Consider the following 24,430-nt stretch of genomic DNA (forward strand, 5'->3'; position numbering starts at 1 on the left):
AACTGTTCATCTGTAATCATAATTGTGATGTGTTAGAAAATCAATAAAAGAAGTTGGCCCTTGTATCAGTTTGTGATATGTTATCATTTTTCTTTTTCTTTGGTCCTCTCCAGAAGAATATCATTTGTCCCAAAGGATTTTTAATGTTGCTGCCCGCTAAATTTGTTTGATTCTTAATCTATCTGCGAAAATTCACAATTTTATTTTAGTGGCTGTAATTTTACTTTTCTATTTTGAGAACTTCAGAAGAGAACAACACATTGCATCTAAGTAATAGCTGTGATACTGAGGCCAAGTCAGTCTGTTGCAACTTTTGTTGTTGTTGTTGTTGTTGTTGGTGGTGGTGGTGGTGGTGGTGGTGGTGGTGGTGGTGGGGGTGGGGGGGGGTCTGCAAGTCCCAAAATGTGGTGGCAAAGTGAGGAAAACTATGTGGGGTTAGGCGGAAGTAGAGACAAGCCAGTGGCATGCTGAAGTTTGAAGTTAGTTCATTGAAGTATGTACAGATCAGTCAGTTGAGAGAGCGCCACGTATAAACTACATTTGAATTTCCATGTGCCACAAGTACAGTGCATAGACTACTGATTGTCTTCATCACACTATTTGCTTCATTTGCTTGTTAGTCTCAATGGTGTAATGAGTAGAAAGAAAAAGACTTTATTTATCATACTATTGTTCCATAATTTATTAGATTTTTTCCAGTTGATTAATTGTGTTATAGTCTCTTCTGCAAAGAAAGCAATTCTAGCATTAACTTTTCCCTACATAATTTAATAATTGAATGTTGATTAAATTTTAGTTTGTAACTTTAAGTTCAGTAAAATCCTCTGGAGTGTGTGTGACTGTCAAGCTGTATTAGAACCATCATTTCACATGGAGCCTTGTTCAGAAGTATATAATTTGTGATAACTTTTGATCATAGAAACCAGAGGCTTGAGTAAATTTGTGAGTAATATATTTACTTTTATTTTTAGTATGGATTTGCACCAAAGGGATCATCAGTTGTTTTATATTCTGAACCAAAGTACCGTCACCATCAGTTCACTGTTACCACTGATTGGCCAGGTGGTGTATACGGGTCTCCGTGTGTAAGTGGCTCCAGGGCAGGAGGTGTGTACACTACATCTATGATAAAAGCATGTGTCTTAATAAGGAGTTCATGGTATTTGTGAATGTACTGCAGCACCTCTGCAAGTCCTATGCAGGCACATGTTATCAACGTGCATGCATATCTTACTACCTTACTACCTAGAGTTGTCAGAAAATATTTATACCCTAGGTTTTACTTATTTTAATATGCATAATATTTTAGGTTGTTGTGGCATGTTTCCTATGAAAAGATGATGTATAAATTTAACACAACTGACTTTATTTTTTTGCTTTTGTAGGTATTATAGCAGCTTGCTGGGCTACAATGATGTACTTTGGCTTAGATGGTTATGTTGAGGCAACAAAAAAAATTGTATCCACAACAAAGAAGATTGAGGAAGGGTAAGTGGAAACAGTTGATTTCTGCCATGTTTATTGTGGGATGGAACCTGAAACAATCATTTTGTGTTACAGATTGCGTAAAATGAAAGGGATATTTGTTTTTGGAACTGCTGACACATCAGTGGTAGCAATTGGCTCCAATGATTTTCATATTTATAGACTGTCAGATGCAATTACTAAACGTGGTTGGAATATTAATGCACTCCAGTTTCCGCCTGGGTAAGTTCCTGACAATTTCAATTGCTATTCATGTGATTAGTCCATTTCTCTTATTGAAAAAGTTGCTTATGCATGCTGGAAGATTATGTATCCTGATGATGAGATGATACTATTTTTTAGCAGCTTCTTGTTGTTTACTTGCAGCCAGTAGTTCCTGAAAAGGGATGGCATGTGACAGCTGCTGACACAAAGACTGCCCGAATATAATACTTGTTGCACTTCTCCTTCTTAAACCTTCAAAAGAGAATTTGATTCCCCTAAATGTTTCAGTACTAACTGTGTGATAGGGATAACACAATGTTGGCACAATTTCCATTCTGTCACATGCTTCCAGGATAATTTTCATTCTGTCAGATGTTTCCACTTGAATTTTTCTATCACTGAGTGTGTGCTTCAAATTGTCTGTCAGTGTATAATTTGCAGCAGTTGTTGGAAGCTAAAGAAAGAATATTTTGCTTTGTTTCGTAGTTAAATTTATACACAAATTGTATTCCACATGTTTTTGTTCCGTAAATATGTTTTTTTTCCACACAAGCAACCAGTGCTCATATTTGAAAGTCTCTTGTAAATTTCACCATCAGAAACAAGGCACTTTGATAGTGGTGATGGCAGAAGGCCTCCCTCAGTAGCTGAGGTTACTAACTCAATCTTGTGACAGCTGGTTCAAATATTGCTGCTCGAATGTGTGTTCATCACTAGTATGTAGCTGATAAGAGGACAGAAGATGTGGCAAGTTTCTGGACAACAGACTGTGTACCAGTGCCCCCTTTGTGCAGTGTTTTCATATGACAGTTATCAGTCCTCCTTATAGGGTATTCTTCAAAAGGGATGGACCACGTGCAACCACTAGGGTTCACCGTCATTCCATTATTTTATTCTGCACTAAAATAAACATGCGTCCATAGTCAAATACTGCACAAGGCTCACCACACCACGCATGTGACACAGATATAGTCTTGAAAATCCAGGATGAAATAATGAAAGTATTATGAAAAGGATAGATTACAACTCACCTGTAGGTTCTGGTGGACATTCACTGTGATACATATTGCTGATGTACGATAAGTGGAATACCTGTGTCTTGACCACTGACTTTAGTCCATTCTTAGCTTCCAAGAATAACAGAGATGTCCCTTTTACTGTGTAAATATTCCTGTAATAAAGCATTATTATCATTCTGTACCGCGTCGTACCTCTATTATATTGTACCTTCACCGTAGTCACACTACATGGTTATCACTGATAGTTTGTTTTTTAATACAATATTTATTTTTACATAGAGTTGCAAACTTTCATAGGTATATAAATTATATAAAATACACCTTGTGTGATTAATGTAGCAGCATTTGGAATTTTTACTTTAATTTAACTGATGCATGTGCCAAGTACACAGACACTTGTACGTCTTACCATTGCAAAAGCGAGCTCACGAAGCCTTGCTGTATGAGTCTTAAACAATTCTGTTTGCAGCTGCTACTGCACTGCATATTGTTAAGTCACACTATAACAAACTTTACATGATTTCACTTTTAAATAATGGGAAGTATTTGACAGAAGCCAATGTGATGATGTCAAACAACTTCCATCAGAAAGAGTTTTACCTCTTCTCCTTTTGAATGGTCACTAGAATGCAACTTTGCTGTAGTAGGCCTTGCAGGCAGTGTCTCGATGCAAAGCATAAATCCAACCTGTCCTCAGTTGCCTTCATGGTGATGACGTACTTGGAGATTGACCCATATTGTGTACTGTGGATATAATATTACTTTCAGGGGATGGTGGGAGGGGGAGGGGAAGGGGCAAGATCGATAAGAAATCATTAATAATAATAATAATAATAATAATAATAATAATTGTATTATTATTATTATTATTATTATTACTATTATTGTTCGATTATTCCCTTTTGAGAGAGCAATTGAACTTGAGTAGTCATGATTTCTTCTTCTTTCTTGAATCTTCCCAAATTCTCTTCATACGTTTACCGCGTTCTCTCTTGCGTTCTTCTGAGCATCTTTTTCCCGTTCTGTTCTCCATATGTTCTTGTTTAAGTGTGTGTTTCTGTATGATGTTTCTAAACTGTCCTCTATTGTTTATGTTGTCTTGTGTGAGCCCCAGTTCTTTAATGTCTTCTTCTGCTTCAGTGATCCACTTTGTCTTGTTTTTGCTCTTGTTTACTATCTCAAAGATTTGTCTTTTGAGCCTGCTTTTATTCATCCTGCTGATATGTCCATAAAATTTCATCCTTCTCTTTCTAATGGTATCTGTTATTGTTTCTGTGTCTTTGTAAATCTCTAGTTGACCTCTTCATCCAAATTCCTTCCCGAAACACTGGTCCATATATTTTCCTCAGAATTTTTCTTTCCTGATCTTCAATCTCTCTGATCTTAGTATGACCATGAATCACTGTAGTTTCTGCAGCATAAAGTGCTTCTGGTAGGACTACTGTGTTGTAATGCCTTAGTTCCGCATTGACAGAAATAGATTTCTTATTATAGTGATTCCAAGTGAGCTTATATGCTTTTTGTAATCTGGAAATTCCATCTTTATTGGTTATTGAGTTCAGTCCTGATGGTTGAATTATCTCTCCCAGATGTCTGAAGTGGGCAAGTTGTGCCACTAATTGTATTATTATTATTATTATTATTATTATTATTAAACAATGGAAAATCCCAGCTGGAATGTAACAGTATGACGACAACATTAGTTGCTAATCACCATATAGCAGAGATGCTGAGTCGCAGAAAGGCACAACAAAAAGACTGTCAGAAAGTTAGCTTCCAGCCAACAAGGCCTTTGTCAAAAATAGAAACATACACACACATTCAGTTTGTCCATGTGTTTCTGTTTTTGACAAAGGCCTTGCTGGCCAGAAGATTACTTTCCAACAGTCTTTTTGTTGTGCCTTTCTGCGACTCAGCATCTCTGCTGTATGGTAAGTAGCAACTATCCTTTTCATTACTGTATTATTATTATTATTATTTATTATTATTATTATTATTATTATTATTACTACTACTGTGTGTGGCTCAGTGGCCTGGTGCAAGTCTTTCTATGGCAACTCGCATGTCCTTAACCTACCCCAGTTATTGAACTGGGGAAAGAGGACCTACAGTTTAATGTGTAATCTGAATCACATGTTGTTTCTGATGACTCCTCACTTCTTTGAGAGGTGAAGGCTAGGTTAAAATGAAGACCAGAAAATCTGTAGTCTGACTAAGACTAGATCCTGCGACCTCTCAGTTTCCGGACTGTACTTTACCATTCAGCCACCAGGCCCAACATGTGTGAAGGTAGTTCATGTACATGTTTTGATGAGTGAGTTTGTGAGGTATCAAATTACCTACATCTACATTTAATTGATTATTGTGCAGTTCACAATTAAGTGCCTGGCAGAGGGTTCAGCGGACCACCTTCAAGCTATTTTTGTACCACTCCACTCTCGAACAGTGTGGTGGAAAAACAAACACTTTAGCCTTTTTGTGCAAGCTCTGATTTCTCTTCATTTTGAAGAGAAAGTTGGGAATTGAAATTTCATGAGAAGATCTTGCCGCAACAAAAAACGCTTTTGTTTTAACGATTGCTACCCCCAGTTCCCGTTCTATATCTACGGCACTCTCTCCCTTATTTTGCGACAGTGCAAAAGGAGCTGCTCTTCTTTGAACATTTTCATTGTCCTCCGTCGATTGTTTCTGACACGGATCCCACACTGCACAGCAGAAGAGAACGTGCAAGCGTAGTGTAAGAATCTCTTTAGTACGCCTATTGCATTTTGTCAGATGTCTGGGTTCCACCAACAGATCACAGTCTTTGCTTTGATTTCTTGACAACATTATTTATGTGATTGCTCCAACTTCAGTTATTCATAATTGTAATTCCTAAGTATTTAGTTGAAAATAAAATTACTTAGTTGAATTTACAGACTTTGGATTTGTGAGATTTATTGTCTAACTGAAATTTAGTGGATTTCTTTTGGTACTCATGTGGATGACTTCACAGTTTTCATTATGTAGAGTCAGTTGCCAGTTTTTGGAGCATACATGTATCTTGTCTAAATCATTTGACAATTTGTTTTGATCATGTGATGACTTTATAAGACAGTAAATGACAGCATCATCTGCAAACAGTCTAAGACTGCTACTTGGATTGTGGCACATTAATTGACTCGTCTTTATGTACTTCTTCATGCTGCATTGGTTTTCTTACTTTTAATAACCTTAACAATAATTTTTACTGAAGTTACTGGCACAATATGGAAAAGCTCTAATAACACAAAAATAAACATTAAGTCCCTACACTTGGTTCTAAATCATTATTCTAGAGTGTATTATCCTTCTTTTGAATCTTTATTAAGCTCTGCACAGTTAATACAGTAGTTATTGACTCTCGTAATTTATGATAGTAATGCCTAAGCTAATTGTGGTATGAGATGCTGCTTAGGATCATCTGTTTTGTCACAGTAAAACGTTTAATCCAGTATGCGTAATGCTTACGTAACTATGATGCATCATGCACTTGATATTGTGAGTATGGTATTAAATTGTCCTTTAGGCAACAGCATGCTTTCACAGCAAGCACAAAGAACGACACACCATGTGTTTCCAGTGAAACTGCTACTTACTGCCCTGTTGTCTTGACAGACACATCTGTCGGCAAATCACTTTGGACAGACGTGTGACGAATACTGTTGGCTGCAGGCCGAGTGGAGAGCTAGCTACCTTCCTGCTTTTGATATCTGGGCCCTGCCAAGCTTGTGTTGAATGACCACGCCCCTTCTCTCTGTCCCAGATCTGCAAATGTGCTTGCATCAGTATATTGCTCGGTTCTCTGTGCGGCAAATCATCACAAATGCAATGAAATACAATCCTTTTCAAAACAGAATTGAGGTTATATTAAGTTTATCTTGATTAGTTCTGCCATGATTGAGTTCAGCTTTTTGATAACACTTATTTTCTTCAACTCCAAAACATTTTGGCATCCTTTTCTGCTTCTTAATAGTAATCTGATTTTCCAATTTGCCCTTGCTTATTTGTGGAAATGTTTTACGTCCTTTTCAGCATCAACCACAAATCATTGCCTCATTTGTTCATATATACTAAACAGTGGCCAGTAAAATGATTTTAGTGAACATCATTTCCATGAATAATGAATTCACAAATATCAAGGAAGACATGTGGTTTTTGATGGCACACATGGTGCAACAACTATTCATAAATATGACAACAAATTACAGAGTATAAATGCATTGGAAATTTAGGTTTTCTGTTGCAGTTGGCAGAAAGTTTATGTCTCTCTCAGTCGTGAAATGATTTTCCAAGGTAGCAATCTTGTCAGTTGTGAATTTGTCCTTCAGTGAATTTGGACAAGGTACTGTGGTATCAACATCTACAGGTATCCAGTCTAGTGTACTTTTATAGCTTTGTTAAAAGCTTGACTATGGTATCCTCTTATTGGTGTTGCTGAGGTGTGCCCATTAACAACACAGCAGCATTGTATGTGAAGATATTGGGTTGAATTGTATACAATTGTTTTGTTCTAAGATTATTAAAAATTTAATGTCAAATGTAACAACCAGCACACGTGGGATGTTTAGCACATTGTGCCAATCGACCAATAATGACCCTAGGAAACCATTTTGATAGCTTGAAGATATAGGTGTAGAACACCAATAATGACCTTAGGAAACCATTTCGACAGCTTGAAGATATAGGTGTAGAACACATTGTTCAACTCATTTTGCAATGTGGTGTGACAGTGAATTGGGAACAGTTTTATGAAAACTGAAAATTGAAGTCAATAGAAGAAAGAACTGAAAGCATTAGGGAACACACATAATTACAAACAGATTATCTATCATTAAACAATGGAAAGTAAGGATGGAATACTGACCATCTCTGCAGTCATCCACCATCTCCCAAAGTTCCATGTCCAGTCACAGAGGAGCATTCCCCTCATGACTCAGTACCATACAGGCCAGGAGCAACAGAATCACATTTTTCACCAAGGTTTTGACTACCTCTCATTAGCAACAGAATCACATTCTTCGCCAATGTTTTGATTACCTCTCGTCGTACCCTAAAATGAGGAATGTCATACCCACTATCCTTCCCACCCCCTGCCATAGTGGTATTCGGCCGCTCACCAAACCTACACAGTATCCTCGTCCATCCCGACACAACCCAGCTCCCAACCTCTTGCCTCATATCCCTGTAATAGATCTAGATGCAAGACCTGTCCCATACACCCTCCCACCACCTATCCAGTCCACTCACAAACATCACTCATTCCATCAAAGGCAGGGCTACCTGTGAAAACAGTCATGTGGTCTGCAGGCTTAGCTGCAACCACTGTGCTGCGTTCTACGTGAGCATGGCAACCAACAAGCTGTCCGTCCGCATGAATGACCACTGACAAACTGTCGCCAAGAAAGAACTTGACCACCCAGTAGTTGAGCGTGCTGCTGAACACGACGTTCTTCATTTCAGTGATTGCTTCACAGCCTATGCCATCTGTGTCCTTCCCACCAACACCAGTTTTCTGAACTGCACCTGTAGGAAATCTCCCTACAATATATCCTATCTTCCTGTAACCCTCCTGGCCTCAAGTTTCATTAGTCATTGTCCTTTACCCACCTATTCCCTTCCTTGTTTGCATTCAAGCACTACACAGCCCTCTACTCCACCAACGCACCCACAGTCTTTTTACTGCCCCCCCGCCCCACCCCCTCCCTCCTGCCACCAGTCTAACCTCCCGAGTGCACCTAGCTGCCCTACCCTCTCCCCACCTTGTCCCTGTATGCTCCCACAAACAACTCTTTACAACTGCCCACCTCTACCCTGCTGTCCCTCCCCCTCTCCACTCCAGCCTCCTCCTTCCCCCCCCCCCCCCCCCCCCCCCATCATCCAGTTTGCTTCTCCTATTGTGTGCTGCTGCTCACTGTCTTGCCTTGGCAGCCAGATACTGTGGTCGTGTGCATGTGAGTTGCATTTGTGTGTGTGTGTGTGTGCGTGCGCACGCGCGCGTGCGTGTGTTGTGTAATGAAGGCAGTTAGGCTGAAAGCTTACTTGTTAAGCATTCTTCTTGTTGTGACTGTCTGCAACTCAACAGCCCCACTATATTGTGAATATTATCTATCATTTACTGAGAAAGTGTTAGTACTTACCAATAAATGTCAGTAAAACACTATGTTCTTAACAAATATGCACATATGTGTCACAAATATTAGTACTGAAGAAGAAAGTAGTTTGCAGGGTGGGAAAAAATAGGAATATAAGTTTATAAAAAAACCATGCACAGGAGAGATTTTTTAAGGTTTTCGTATCTGCTCCATTTACAAAAACAAGATGGAAATTCTGAAATTACAAAAACAAGATGGAAATTCTGAAAATGCAATAAAAAATACACTAACATTGACTGTTCTTTTTCATAATTTTTGAGCTGCATTCTCTAAATTGCTCAAAATAGTTCATTAACTCGTGTTTTCCAATTTTTCCAGAATGCATCTCTGTGTAACTTACATGCATACTGCTGAGGGAGTTGCTGAGCGATTCTTGTCAGACATTCAGGAAGAACTAGAAAAGATCCTGAAAGAACCTGTTAAAGAAGTTGGGGGAAAGGTAAGTTCTTACTGATAAATGAAAAACTTTGTTATGAGGTGTGTGTATTTTAGAGGACTTAAAATAAGAGAAATAGTTATTTATCAGTGTCTGTAGTAAAAGTCTTGAGCTTTTGTATGAGTCTGCTTTTGTAGGAGATGTTCTAAATCGCACAGCATGTGACTTCGGCTTGCTGGTTACTTCCATTCCAGTTAAGAGTATGCCACTAAATAAAATTCTTGTGTTGAGGTATATGAGGTGTGTGAGAAAAGTAATGAGCTGATTTGTTGTTGCGAAACTCCTTGTCCCTCCAAAGATTCCATCTGGTCCACAGTCCAGCGCTGCCACTGCTGTATCAGCAGTCATAGCATCAAAACCTACTCAGACAAGAAAATCAAGGTCAAAGGTGAAGAATTGGCCATGACAGAGACATGAAGTGCGCAGTATGACAGTATCAGCGTCATCCTTTCAGACACTTCTTTCAACTTTCTTTGGAGGTGGTGGACCTTGATGTCAGACGGGTGTTTATGTCACCCGCAGACTGAGCCTTCACCCATTGCAGGCTCCCCTCCCTTGTAGAAAGTTAGTATGAAAGTGGTACCAGTTTGATAGATGGCTCTCATTCTACAGTGGAACATTAATGGGTTCAGGACACATGTGGAGGAACTGAAACTGCTTGCACAGGTGCGTCCCCTGGTTGTGCTTACAAGACACACAATTTAAAGCCACTGATGTCCCTGTGCTATGGGGCTATACCATTCACCGTAAGGGTGACCTGACTGGGAATAGAGCCAAGGGAGGGGTCACTGTGTTTGTCAGTAACACACACCACTTCTCTGCTTTCTCCTTGGTTACTGACTTACAAGCAATAACTGTTATTGTTTGTGTGGGGCAGAATCTGCTCACTGCAATTGTCTCCACAGGAAGCAGTAGACTCTGTGACTCTCACAGGACTTATTGAACAACTCCCCCACCCATTACTTTCAGTGCTCATAATGTATTTTGGGGCTTTATACTTGCCTCAGGGGGGCGAGTCTTGGAGAACCTCATGTCTCAGGAGTTGTGCATCCTCATTTCTTAGCTGCTACTGGGTCGTCCTCCGCCACCAACCTCTCATTCTGCTCTCCCATCCTTGCAGACTGAGCTCAATGGGAAGCGAAGTATTGCCCAACAGCAGACAACCTCACAGCATTTCAGACCATGAGGGCCAACGCTCCGCGTGTTATTAAGGAGAGCAAGACACAGTCATAGCAAGCATTTGTGGACTCCGTCAACCATTCCATTTGTGCTAAAAAAGTATGGGAAGCCAGCAGGATTTCTGGTAAACATAGTGTTTTACTCATAGCAGCAGTGCTGAAGCAAATTTGTCTGCAAACAATGCCCAGCGACATCACTCAGACAGTGACAGAGCATTTTGCAGCAACTACTGCAGATGCCACCCAGGAACCGGTGTTTCGCCACTACTGTGTGGCTGTGGAGAGGGGCAAGTTGGACTTCAGATGCCACCTATGCCTTACAACTGCCCTTTTTCCATGTGGTTGGTGGAATTGGTACTGTCTGAGAATCGTGATACTGAAACCAGGCACCATCAAATCCGGTACTGCATGCTTCGATATTTGCCAGCAGTGTCAAAGGAAATCATCCTTGAATGTTTTAATTTGATATGTCAGACAGATCAGTTTCCCAACTTGTGGAGAGAGGCTATTCTGATACCTCTCCTCAAACGAGGAAAGGACTGCACATGTCCCAGCAGATACCAGAGCATCGCCTTTACGAGCTGTGTATGAAAGACCCTGGAATGAATAGTTAACCATCATCTGGTCTGGTTGTTAGAAACCAGGCTACTGTTTAGTCACTCTCATTGTGGATTCCCGAGATTTCGGTCCACTGTCAACAACCTAACCCTACTAGAGGCAGCTATTCAGCAGACTTTCCTATGTAAACATCACTGTCTCGATATATTCCTCGACATCAGCAAGGCGTACCACACTACTTGGAGCTACAGTATTTGTGAACAGCTCGATCAGTGGCGCTTTTGTGGCCTCTTCCCCATCTTCATACGGTCTGCCTTGTCCAAGCACGTTTTTGGACTCGAGTTGGTGACATGCTGTCAAATTATTTTGAGCAGAAGAATGGTGTTTCTTAGGGCAGTGTTTTAAATGTTGCCGTCGTTGCCAAAGCCATAAACAGTATCGCGTCTGTGGTACAGAGTTTTGTTAAATTCTACTTATTTGTGGACAGTTTTGCTGTTTTCTGTTCCTCCACCAGAGTTGCAACAGCAACCCATCAGTTGCAAGTTTTGTGTGTGTGTGTGTGTGTGTGTGTGTGTGTATTCACTTTAATCATTCTCATCATATTTTTAATTTACCTGACAAATGAGGGACACCATTCTACATTTTGGAGACTCAGTGAGGTTTCTGGGCCTCATTTTTGACTCCAAATTGTTGTGGTTGCCACACCTGCGAGACCTGAAAGCCAGAACCTTGAAGGTATGGAACATCATAAAGTGCCTTAGCCACAGCTCTTGGGCAGCGGACAGGATGCGTCTGCTCCTGTTTTACAGAGCTTTTGTGCATTTGTGGGTAGACTGTGAATGCTCAGTTTATGGATTTGCGAGGCCTTCTTGTTTGAAGATCACTGATGCTGTCCACCAAGAGGGGATTTGGCTCACCACGAGTGCTTCTAGGACCAGTCACTTACTAAGTATCTGTGCCAAGGCTGGTGAACCGCCACTTACAATCTGACAGCAACTCCTCATGGTGCATCAGGCACGTAAGTTCCTTGCAGCTCCAAATTCACCTGCATATCATACTGTTGCTCATCCACATCTGGAACACCTTTTCTTCAATCATCCAAGAGTAATAAGACCATGTGAGATCTGCGTACAGAATGTGCTGGAGTAAGTACAACCCCAAATAACCATCTGATGCTCTGATTATGGAAAAGGCCAAGGGTAATTTTAGATTTGGTGCATTACACGAGAGACTGACTCCTGCATATATTTTTAATGCGTTATTTTATGAAATTTTAATTGAGCACCACAACTCACAGCTGTCATTACAGATGGGTCGAAATGGGGGGACTCTGTTGGATGCTTTGTTCTTTTCCCAGATTCTTTCCTCAAGATTCGGTTGCGTCCATAGTTCACTGTATTTGATGCCGAGCTGTCCGCAATCCTTAGGAAGCCGGCGCAGATGAGATGTGCTGTGTCTGCTAAATTCCTCGTCTGTCCCATCTCTCTGAATGTCCTTCAGTCTGTGCAGTGGTTGTACCCAGCTGATAAAGTAATTCAAGATATCCAGGATGCCCTCCTCTGGCTATGGTGGCTGGGAAGGAGGTTTTCTTCTACTGGGTGCCAGAGCACATGGGTATTGCGGGGAATGAAAGAGCAAATGTAGCAGCCAAGGAGGCATGTCTTGATCCTTGGTTGTTTCAGTGTGCCAGCCTTGTCTGTGCTGATCTTACTGTTGACGTACAGAATCACGCTTCGATGGGAATACGAGTGGCTGATGATAAGCTGCATCTAGTAAAGCCCACTATGCAGCTGTGGTGTACCTTCTTTCAGCAACAAAGAAGGAATGAGGTCCTCCTTACTCGTCTTTGCATGGGCCAAAATCCTATGGTGCATGGCTCCTTGCTCTGGCTACAGGATCCTCCAGTGTGAGGTGCTTGTGGTGTACCGATAACTCTGTGCCACATTTCAGGAGACTGTGTTTTATTTTCAGACCAGAGGGCAGCGGCAGATTTGCCCTCTCTTTTAAGTGACACTGAAACAAATGTGATCAGAGTTGCAAGATTTTTGTGATGTGTCAAACTTTTATCCAGAAATTGTAGGGAGATGTTTTCAATGTGTTAACAGGATGGCTGGCTCGCCCATGTTTATTGTATGTGGCCAGCCAGTCGTATTTCGCTATGCCTTTATTTTAGCTATTCTGTAATTTGATTTCTTTTTTAATCCCAGGCGTAAAACCTTTCACCCTTTTCCATTGTATTAAGGCCTGTGAGGTAGAGTGATTGTGTGGATCAAAGTGAGTGAGGTGGGAGTGAGTGAATGGCTGTGATTTTATAGGTTTCCTTCTCACTGTGTGACAGAAATTTTAGACATTTGGTACACATTCATTTCTTATAAAATATATATATAAGAGTGCTGATATCCTTGGCACTGAGCAGTGACCGTAACTTACACACACACACACACACACACACACTTTTTGCATGATACCCCTACTGTCAGAAAATCAGATCAGCATTGTTTTGATCTTTGATGTGCTCATTCGAGCGTCTTCCAGTCAAGGAGATGTCTCATTGTGCCATTTATCACTCTGCCGTTTTGTCTCAGGGTCATACTCAAAAATCCAAGGTTCATCACCTGTCCCCACTGAACTATTTGTGGTCATTGGCAGTCATCTGATGAAGATCAATGCACATATTTCTTTGATTGTCCTTCTGCTCAATTGTGAAGCTTTTCGACGCCATTTTGACACAGACCTTTTGCATGTGCAATTCTTGGGTAAAAATTTGATGTATGATGAAAGCATTTAAGTTTAAAAGGCCACTCATCACCCTTATTGTTAAACATCAGTCTGATCTCGCAAAAGCATGCATACATTTTATGTTTTCATCGTTTTTGAAGTTGGTCTCACTGAGCGAGGTTCATCTTCATCGTGTTCTCAGACTTTCAAAAGTGATTTGTGCCAGTGAAAAACTTGTGCTGTTGATAAGCAATGTTGTCCATAGATCTGTTTCAACCGTCCAAAGGTCACACTTGCATATTCCCCAAGTTTAACACAAAACTTGATGGAGTAACATTGCTCTAAATTCTGCTGCTCCATTTTCATGATACACAACAAAAACACAGCTTCACTGATGGTGCTCTCAAAAATCATGTGATGGCTGTACAGAGCTGAAACTCGGATTGAGCAGCTGGAAGGGATGAACACACCAGTCTACCTAACTAGATCTCTTGCAATGTTTTCAGTCTCATTACGTTTCTCACTCACTTTATATGCTGTCCCTACCAGCACTTGTATATTCTCAAAAATTAAAAAGAACATGTTTATGATTCTGTTTTCCCGATAAATGTTATTATATATTATTCTGTAGTGTAGATGTTTAATTTGAAGTGAGTCTGTCTATCATTATGATAAAGATCAGCATTTACTTTAGGTAAATAGAAAAAATTGCTTTATTTTACTAAAGAACATTGTTGGTTGTGTTGTATGGCAGCCAGGACAAAATGAAAAATAAAAAATATAGTTTTTTAAGTAATGCAAGCAAGTATTGACAGTTCTTTGATCCACTGTACATATAAACTGTATGTACAAATATTATTTCATAACTTCATATTTAGAGTACGCCATATTAATGTGAGCACATGAATAGGATTGTGTAACAACTGAAATTGGCTATATTATTAATTTAATGTACATCTGGAGCTGTTACTTCGTTCTGCTAGGCTTCTACCATTGCAGTGTGTTCTAAATTTGACATGGAAATCAGAGACAAAACAATGATTGGAACTGGTATGAAATGACAGATTTCATTATATAGACTGTTTCCATCATAAAATGTGATGTTTGAAGGAAGTTATTTGCATATTTCACAGATTATAACTGCAGCTGCTCACTGTGATGTGGAACAAGTCGGTTTTACACCTACTGTATGCTTCTCAGCAAAAACCCTGGCAACATGCTGTTCATTTACATGATTTCTTAAGTTTCTTTTCCCTCCAATTCAGGCATGCAGTGATTTATACTGGGGATGGACAAAAATATGGAAACACCAAAAATGCAACACATTATGGTGCCTAATATGGTGTAGGAAAACTGTTGGCACTCAAACTGTCTTGAAATGGATAGATATAGGTCCTGTATGGTATTAAAGGTAACCTATACCATTCTTCCCGATGGAAGTGGATGGCTGCCACTCACCCTTCTCTCCAACTAAGACCAAAAAAGCTCAGTAATAATGAGAGCTGGTGATGGGTAGCTGTGCCAGTTCATCCTCGTGTTCACAGAAGTGTTCGGATGGACCTGATCAGCCAAAATGGTCACATAATCCTTGGCAGTTATGCGACCTTGCAGAGTAACGGTGTGGTTCATGGGATAGTACAATATGACTGCCCAAATCATCACTGAATACCTGCCAGGTTTCACTTATGGGACACGCCCAGAAAATGGAAGCAGTGTGAAACAAGACTCATCAGACCAAATGACATTTTTCCATTGCTCCATAGTTAAGGTTTTATGGCTTTGGCACCTTTTTTTCCTGTTACAGGCATTAGAATGACTGATGAATGGTTTTGGAGTTCCAGCTGGCACTGCAGCTTCGTGCTTATGGAGCTCCCTTCATATTTTTGGTGCTGACAGGGTTCATACGTGCGGCATTATGTTCTGCAGTGACTTTTGCAGCTATCATCCTCTTATTTTTCGTCACAATCCTCTTCTTGTGTATTCTTCATGATCTCTCAACACATACTTTCGCATGCATTGTGACTTAGAGGATGACGATTTTCCACTTTCCCTGTATGTGGTTTAAATCTTAGATACAATGTCCTTTGAAATACCAAACACTTCAGCTACCGTGTTTATGGAAGCACCTACCATAAGAGCACCAACAATTTGCCCATGTTCATGCATTATGCACTTGCAGTTACACAGAACACTGTTCTGATCACAACTGACATTTCCAGTGTGTTGAGGACATTGCAAACAGACGTCATTCGTGATTGAATACCACATTGCAACCTACAGACTTGTCTAGCATCTGCTTTTTATGCAGTGTTTCCATATTTTTGTCCACCCTCTGTAGTTTACTGTATTCAATCTCTCTCTCTCTCTCTTTTTCCCTCCTCTCTTCTCTCTTACTCTCTCCTCTCTTACTCCCCCCCCCCCTTCCTCTCTCCCTCCCACCTACCCTCTCTTTGGGTTTGAAGCTAATTGTCTTACTTATTAAATTCTTATATTACTTGGTATGTGTTTTATGGGTGGGCTGTGCACCACACTCCTTTTTATGCCCCACTTAAGGCTGAGTGATGGACAGCATGAGACTCGTTTCTCCATCTGGTATTATACTTGTGAATCTTGTTGTTGTTGTTTCCAACCTGTGACTGATTGTTGACAAAAAAACTTCATAAAGGAATAAATGTACTGGGTGGGTATTGTCAGTGTGGTCAACTGAGGGCCGTGTGCAAGAGTTTCTAGAGCAAACCCAACATGTTATCCCTATTACACTCTACTGTGTAACAAACATTTTTTCCTCAACAAAAAGTGCTCCAAAATATGATACCATAAGATGTTAATAAATGAACATAGAAAAAAAGTCGACTTTTTGACAGTTTCATCTAAAAAATCTGATATTATTCATGATGCAGAAGTTGCAGACCTTAGACATGATGACTAGATGATGTATGACATATGACTTCAAAGATCCAACCAATGTAACCACCTAAGTGTTTTGAACATTCTGTATCATTTTGGAACATGGTCAGGCCTTGCACAATACTATCCACATATTGTGTTTTATTTAAATTCAGTGACAGTCGATTTGCATTTTGAAGTCATTCAGAAATCTTACATGGATAGAATGTATCTCCCTAATAATACATATACTGATGTAGTAATTCAAATTTGGGCATTTGATGAACTCTGTTGCGTTACTTTGAGAAGCATATTTGGATACTGTAGGTAATAAATAATTTTTAATCTTTGGCAGTTACTGTGTCATATAGCTTGCATACTGCCATATAATTTTCGGAGAGTTTGCAATCAGCACCAATGTTGTATCCACATATTCATTAATTTAAAAAAAAACATCCTAATTAGAAGTTCAAACATTTTATGTGATAAAATCTATTTCTGATTTCCCCTGGATTGTTAGTTCCTTACCTCCATACAGTTTTTATGCAATTAGCTTAGAGAAAAAAGTGTGAGAAATGTAATTGAATATTAAGGAAATTATTTTACCATCAGGATGGGAAAATCTAAAGAATCCTTTGTCATATTACCAGATTTGTATTTTTGATGTGGGTGTGCTTATCTTTAATCAGACTCTGCCTCTTTGTAATATAAATGATAAAATAGTGTTTTGTGAGGCAGGATATGTTTGCCAGTACTAGATGCCTGCTGTAACTTGACACCTTCGGTAAGGGATGCTGGGTGCAGAAGGTCATGAACTTCGCCTTCTCACATACTCAGTTTATTCTTATGTTCTGTGCAGGATTGTCATGTGCAACTAACAAAGGCTTGAATGTTCTGTTTAATTACAATTGAAACTGAAATCACCATGTATAGTTCAATAAGGACACTTACCAGTAAAAATTATAGCTCAGCAAAATTAAAAACAGGGTAGCAGTACTTCCACTCACAGTATCAATTACTAACTAAGGTTGGCAATGACTGGAATTGAGACAAAAACTTGGTCAGAGGTCATTGGATTTCTACTGAAAGTGCCAAGTTGACCTTACTTTGTTAGCTTTTCTGTGTAACTATATTCAGCTTCTGCATTGATGGTCCTTGTAATGGATTTTTATTATTATTGTTATTATTATTATTATTATTATTATTGTATTGAAACAAACTTTTTTTTACAGTTTGCAGTTTATGGTATGTCACAAAGTGTTCCTGATCGTTCTATTGTGGGAGATTTCACACGATGTTTCCTGGACTCTATGTACTACACACCTAGTCAACCTAATGGTACAGGAAATTCAAAGAGTGTTGTATAGGTTTGTGTCTTACTTTCCACAAGAGATGAGATTCTAACAGAAAAGAAAGAACAGAAAACTCAGTGACCTGAGGATTTTAATTTCGTGTTGTCTTCATATCTAGTGCTTGTTCAGTATATATTAGCACCAAAGAAGTATTAGTGTACCTATTAAAATATTGGAAAACAGTATTCTAGGTGAGAAACAATTTTGTAATTGTGATTCTTGAATAATTTCAAAGTAAAATAATATGCTAAGGCTACAGCATAGAAGAAAATTTTGAGTGCCTTTTGACAGAAATAAAGCCACAGCTGAACTATATTTTAAGAATGCTATGTTGGTCTGTATCTATATTTGTAACCAGTGTTATTGTACAATGGCTGTTTCTATTCTCCTTCAAGTATCTATCCTTAATAACAGAGATAAGTGTGTGCCATACAATCTAATATTCACAATATGTACCACATTTATTATATTTTATTATTCCTGTATTATATATTTTGTATACTATATGAATATATGTAAGTTTTTCTATTTTACATAAGTGTTTCCATTCTATGGTTGCCAATTGTGTACAGCAGAATTATATTGTTATAAAAAAAAGTTGTTAAAATTTCAGGTTGTTAACTTACTTTGAGAGTTTACATATAGGGGTATGTAATGTTTTGGGAATTGTCTGATTTTGCATGACTGATAATGTCTGAGGTAGACCTGCCTGAAATTTTAGTTATCAGGAAGAACAATGATCACAAATACAGTGATGTGTTTACTCTGGTTTGTAGTGTCTAGTAACAAGTTATCTGCCATTTATTTCTTGGGCAGTACCAATACAAACTTAACAAACCCATTGAAAACCTTGCAGAGCCGGTCAAGGTTGTAGTACCTCAGTGTGATAAGTAAACAGTTAAGCACAGAAACTGAGTCATTTGGTGAACATGGGATGTTAATAGAGCAATGAATCAATGTAATTTCCTGTCTTTCATTGTGTTAAATATTTGACTGATGAAATTTATGGAAGTACATATTTTTTAAATGTGTAATACTCATGCCAGAGTTGTGAAATTTACTGTATGAACATGTCTTTGATTTTGTGAATTTCTATTTTCCAAACTATGGCATTTACTAATAGAAAAGTGATGCATTTTAATGCAAGTTCTGTTCTCATAATTGATGCTCATGTCATTGCTTCTTACTGTGTTTTTAACCTTGCTACTCGATAAAGTAGCTAATGGTACATTTGCAATATTCTAAAAAAATTTAGCCTTTTACTGTTTACTTTATATCATGTGCTAATATATCTTTTTTTCTTCCAAAGTACTCACAATAAACAGTTAACATATATTTGCATTTTAAAGAATACTAGGTATGGTAAATGGTCCATTTTGCACACTTTCTTCTGTGGAATTCATGCCCTTGAGATAAGAAAAATAAGATATACATTGGATTTATGGCTGTCCCCACAGAAAAGCACCTTCATATTTGGGAATGAAAGAAGGTGCCAAAGAGACTAAGTTATGTTTTATTTTACTCAAATTCCTTCACACCTAAATAAGTGACAGTTCTTGTGATGGCATGTGTAGCAGCAGAAAGGCAAGTTTTGATTTTGGACATTATTTGAACACTTTTTCTCTACATGAATACTTCTTGTGGAAATGTATCATCTGTTAAATTAAAGAGGCTGTGGCTTTCACCTTGGTTGAACTGTTGGAGGACAAAAAGGAGGGGGGGGGGGGGGGGGGAGCGAGAACAGCAGTGCCTCTCCTGGTTGTTCCAATGCATTATACGTTAATGCGAAATTGTTTGTAATATTGTGAAAAACCTGATTCTAGGTACTATTTCTGTCCCTAAAAAGGAGGTTTTGAGAGTTTTCTTTTATCACTTACCTAGCTGCCTCAATGTTCTGTTGTGTCCAAGAATGAAGTGTCTCTCTGATTACTGAACAAATCATTTTGAATTCATCACAGCTATTCTTGCTGATTGTAGATTATGATTGAACGGATCCCAGGATGTATTTATTGCTATCTTTGGATGTAGTGCTCCACACTTAAACTTTCTTTGAACTGATGAAAGATAATTATATGTAAATTATGTCTTGATGGCTGCATGAGGTGTAGCAGACACGATAGCAGTCACAGTTGTATCGTTCTTCATGACAAAGCTGAGGTTCTTTCATTGTAGAGTGAATATGAATTAACCATGAGTACGTAGAATGATTTTGAGAGAGCAGCAAATATTTTTGGCGTTTGTTGTGCTGTGAATTTGAATGTTTCTCAGAGATCTCAACTGAGAAGTCTGCAACCCAACAGCAATAGGTTGCTCCTGACATGTATGGGTAACAGGTCACTGCAGAAAGTTATGCAAGTTGTGGAAAGGTTCACTAAACTCACAACTACTTCTTACGTAACATTATGATTGGCTCAAAACAGAAATTAATAAAGAAGGAGGCAGAGAGATCTCTTAGGCAAAATACTCACTGAAGTAAAGGCAAAATACTCTGTATTTCCAAAATAAATCTGTAAAAAAAAAAAAAAAAAACAGTAAAATAATTATGTCATTGTACATCTAGCTAAGTATTGAACCCTGCAATTTGTAAAGCAATAAACTTGCAGAAATGAAAGTTTACTCATTTTTCAGTTAACCATTTCTTTTATTATTAATAACTTTATAAATTCTATTAATTTCTGTATAATAATGTTAACAGGGTTTGCATGTGATTTTTAAACCAGATACATTTCAAAAAACAAGTAAGTTACTTAAAACTGACAGCTTTGTGGAGAGAAATATCACACCCAATGTATTGTGTTTTTTGATGTTGTATCCATTGTACCTAAAATGAGGACACTGTGGGGTAGCACTGACCACCAAGTATCAGTTTTGCAATACTTTTGAAAGACTGTGAATGTTTTTTAGTTGTAGTACTAATATGCTCACCGGATGCAGTTAACTGAGATTCCAGATTTTAATTAATTCAGTATTTTAGTGTTTCATGTTAATTGTCTGATAGGAATGCTGTTTATCTAGTTATTTTCTGTTACATGGGTTTTCCCAACCATTATGATGAGTGAGTGTTTGGATACATGAAAAAGTTGTAACATTGCTGAAGTGCTTGATTTATTATTGCCACTGATCTATTGCCAATGGGTAGAAAAGGCAGTGTTATTTGGATATCTGTGATGTACCGGGAAGAATGTAAAATGATACAGTGTGCTAAATAAAAACAAGATTGCTATTTTTGTAAGCTTGTCAGATTCTCATTACTGTAACTTTTGTTGGTCCTCATCCATGATGAGATCTATAGTACACTTTGAGAAAAATGATGAATGCCAAGTTCAGACACTCTTAATCACTAAAAAATTAGTGTCTCTTGAAGCCGGAAACTGCTTAGTGATATAGCTTAGAACACAAGCTCTTTTTTATCTTAATAAGACTTTACTGGATCCCATATAACTTAATACTTTAAATTATAAGATCAGGCATTGAAACGTAGAACAGTAAATGTTGATGCAGAATTAGCCATTTGTTCCTTTCAGAGCCTTAATCATTGTGATTTAGGGATTGGATAGTTTTGCTAAATCGTGTTAGATTTTCTCTTTTTTTGGATCCAGCTCCAAACTAATCTGATAATACCAGTATATTAACATTGTGGATACTATGTTAAAACTACAATTTAAAAATGTTATTGTTCCATAATTACTTACATTCTTCATAATGGTGGTAAACTTTAAAATGAAATTAAAAAGCATCCTATGACACAGTTTCAGTAACAGGAATGTTAAGCATAATTCATTTCTTGAAGTGCAAGTTCTTTTTGACCAATGGAAGCTTGAATTTGTTATTTTTTGTTGCAATGCAAGAAAAAAATCAAAAATCTATAGACAACCTAAAATTACATGACAATTTAAACTACAGTGTTGTACTGAGTATAGCGCATTATCTTCAGATTGCTGTATCTCAGTAAACAATATAAAACTTTAACAAAGAAGTGGTAGACAAGGAAATGGACATGGTATAACAAACTTATGTCCAGTGGATTCTTCAGTAAAAAAGAAGGAACATATCCTTAAATAATTCACATAAAGTATTCACATACAGGGGTTGAACAAAAATATAGAAACACTGAAAGAAGGGCACGCTTGAACATAAACGCAGATGCTAGCCAAGCCTGCAGGTGCTGCTATTGTATTTGACCATGAGCGGCAGTGTCCTCAGTATGTTGTGAGTATCAGTTGTGGTCAGGAGTATTCTGTGTAATTGTGTGTGCATCATGCCAGATGTAAGTGGATTGAAATGTAGGTGGTCATATGGTGGGTGTTCCTGTAACTGAGGTAACCAAAGTGTGTGGTGTTTCAAGAGGCACCATATCGTAGATCTACACTTCGTACAGGGGAAGTGGAAAACATCAACTGCTAAGTCATTAGTTGGACGACAGTATGTGATGAGTGTTCATAATGGACGGTCGTTGAAGAGGATTCTGATGAAAAATGAGAGAACCGAATGATGCATTCACAAACTCTGTCAGCACAATAATAACATGAAGGGAGATCCAGAAGCAGGGATTCGCAGGGTGAGTTGGAATTCTGACACCACTTCTCAGTGATGCAAATGCCCGTAAGAGAAAGAAGTAGTATCGAAGCCATAAAAGCTGGGCTTTGAAGCACTGGAAGAATGTCATTTGATTGGATGAATCATATTTCACACTGTTTCTCCTGGCTGAGTTTACATCCTATATTGCATTACTGCTAAGGATGATGTGACCATTTTGGATGATCGTATCTGTTCTGTGATATGGTGCTTGTTCTCCAGTGGTGATGCTGTATTTCAAGATGAAAGGGCCCTTGTTCACACAGCTGAGAATGTCTGTGGCTGGTTTTGTGAGCACGAGAATGAACTGTCGCATATACTGTGGGCACCAGTTGCCACATCTCAATATTATTGAGCCTTTATGATCTTTTTTGGATAGAAGGGTGAGTGGTCGCTGCCCACCCCCATTGTCACTACCTAAGCTTGCCACTGTTTGGCGGGAGGAATGGTATAAGATTCCCTTGAAAATCATACGAGACCTGTATTTTTCCATTCCGAGATGGCTGGAAGCTTATTTGAATGCCAGCAGTTTTCATAGACCATAATAGGTGTGGTAATGTGTTATGTTTTTTTAAGTTTCCACATTTTTGTCCACCCCTTATATGTGCAACCTGCTTCTGAAAATACACTCCTGGAAATTGAAATAAGAACACCGTGAATTCATTGTCCCAGGAAGGGGAAACTTTATTGACACATTCCTGGGGTCAGATACATCACATGATCACACTGACAGAACCACAGGCACATAGACACAGGCAACAGAGCATGCACAATGTCGGCACTAGTACAGTGTATATCCACCTTCCGCAGCAATGCAGGCTGCTATTCTCCCATGGAGACGATCGTAGAGATGCTGGATGTAGTCCTGTGGAACGGCTTGCCATGCTATTTCCACCTGGCGCCTCAGTTGGACCAGCGTTCGTGCTGGACGTGCAGACCGTGTGAGACGATGCTTCATCCAGTCCCAAACATGCTCAATGGGGGACAGATCCGGAGATCTTGCTGGCCAGGGTAGTTGACTTACACCTTCTAGAGCACGTTGGGTGGCACGGGATACATGCGGACGTGCATTGTCCTGTTGGAACAGCAAGTTCCCTTGCCGGTCTAGGAATGGTAGAACGATGGGTTCGATGACGGTTTGGATGTACCGTGCACTATTCAGTGTCCCCTCGACGATCACCAGTGGTGTACGGCCAGTGTAGGAGATCGCTCCCCACACCATGATGCCGGGTGTTGGCCCTGTGTGCCTCGGTCGTATGCAGTCCTGATTGTGGCGCTCACCTGCACAGCGCCAAACACGCATACGACCATCATTGGCACCAAGGCAGAAGCGACTCTCATCGCTGAAGACGACACGTCTCCATTCGTCACTCCATTCACGCCTGTCGCGACACTACTGGAGGCGGGCTGCACGATGTTGGGGCGTGAGCGGAAGACGGCCTAACGGTGTGCGGGACCGTAGCCCAGCTTCATGGAGACGGTTGCGAATGGTCCTCGCCGATACCCCAGGAGCAACAGTGTCCCTAATTTGCTGGGAAGTGGCGGTGCGGTCCCCTACGGCACTGCGTAGGATCCTACGGTCTTGGCGTGCATCCGTGCGTCGCTGCGGTCCGGTCCCAGGTCGACGGGCACGTGCACCTTCCGCCGACCACTGGCGACAACATCGATGTACTGTGGAGACCTCACGCCCCACGTGTTGAGCAATTCGGCGGTACGTCCACCCGGCCTCCCGCATGCCCACTATACGCCCTCGCTCAAAGTCCGTCAACTGCACATACGGTTCACGTCCACGCTGTCGCGGCATGCTACCAGTGTTAAAGACTGCGATGGAGCTCCATATGCCACG

At 39.5% G+C, this 24,430-nt stretch overlaps 1 protein-coding gene across 2 annotated transcripts in view; it reads left to right on the plus strand.

Annotated features, from left to right (window-relative positions):
- Positions 1-20,585, plus strand: part of LOC126092903 (sphingosine-1-phosphate lyase) — a 57,407-nt gene extending 36,822 nt beyond the window's left edge. For both annotated transcript variants that reach the window (XM_049908636.1, XM_049908641.1), the window contains 5 exons: positions 972-1,107; positions 1,386-1,488; positions 1,561-1,707; positions 9,200-9,320; positions 17,890-20,585. In XM_049908636.1, the coding sequence (XP_049764593.1) occupies positions 972-1,107; positions 1,386-1,488; positions 1,561-1,707; positions 9,200-9,320; positions 17,890-18,024 (642 nt within the window). In that variant the 3' untranslated portion in view covers positions 18,025-20,585. The remainder of the gene's footprint in view (positions 1-971; positions 1,108-1,385; positions 1,489-1,560; positions 1,708-9,199; positions 9,321-17,889) is intronic.
- Positions 20,586-24,430: the final 3,845 nt, after the last annotated feature.

This window comes from Schistocerca cancellata, chromosome 1 (assembly GCF_023864275.1).
Source record: "Schistocerca cancellata isolate TAMUIC-IGC-003103 chromosome 1, iqSchCanc2.1, whole genome shotgun sequence".
Lineage (NCBI taxonomy): Eukaryota > Metazoa > Arthropoda > Insecta > Orthoptera > Acrididae > Schistocerca > Schistocerca cancellata.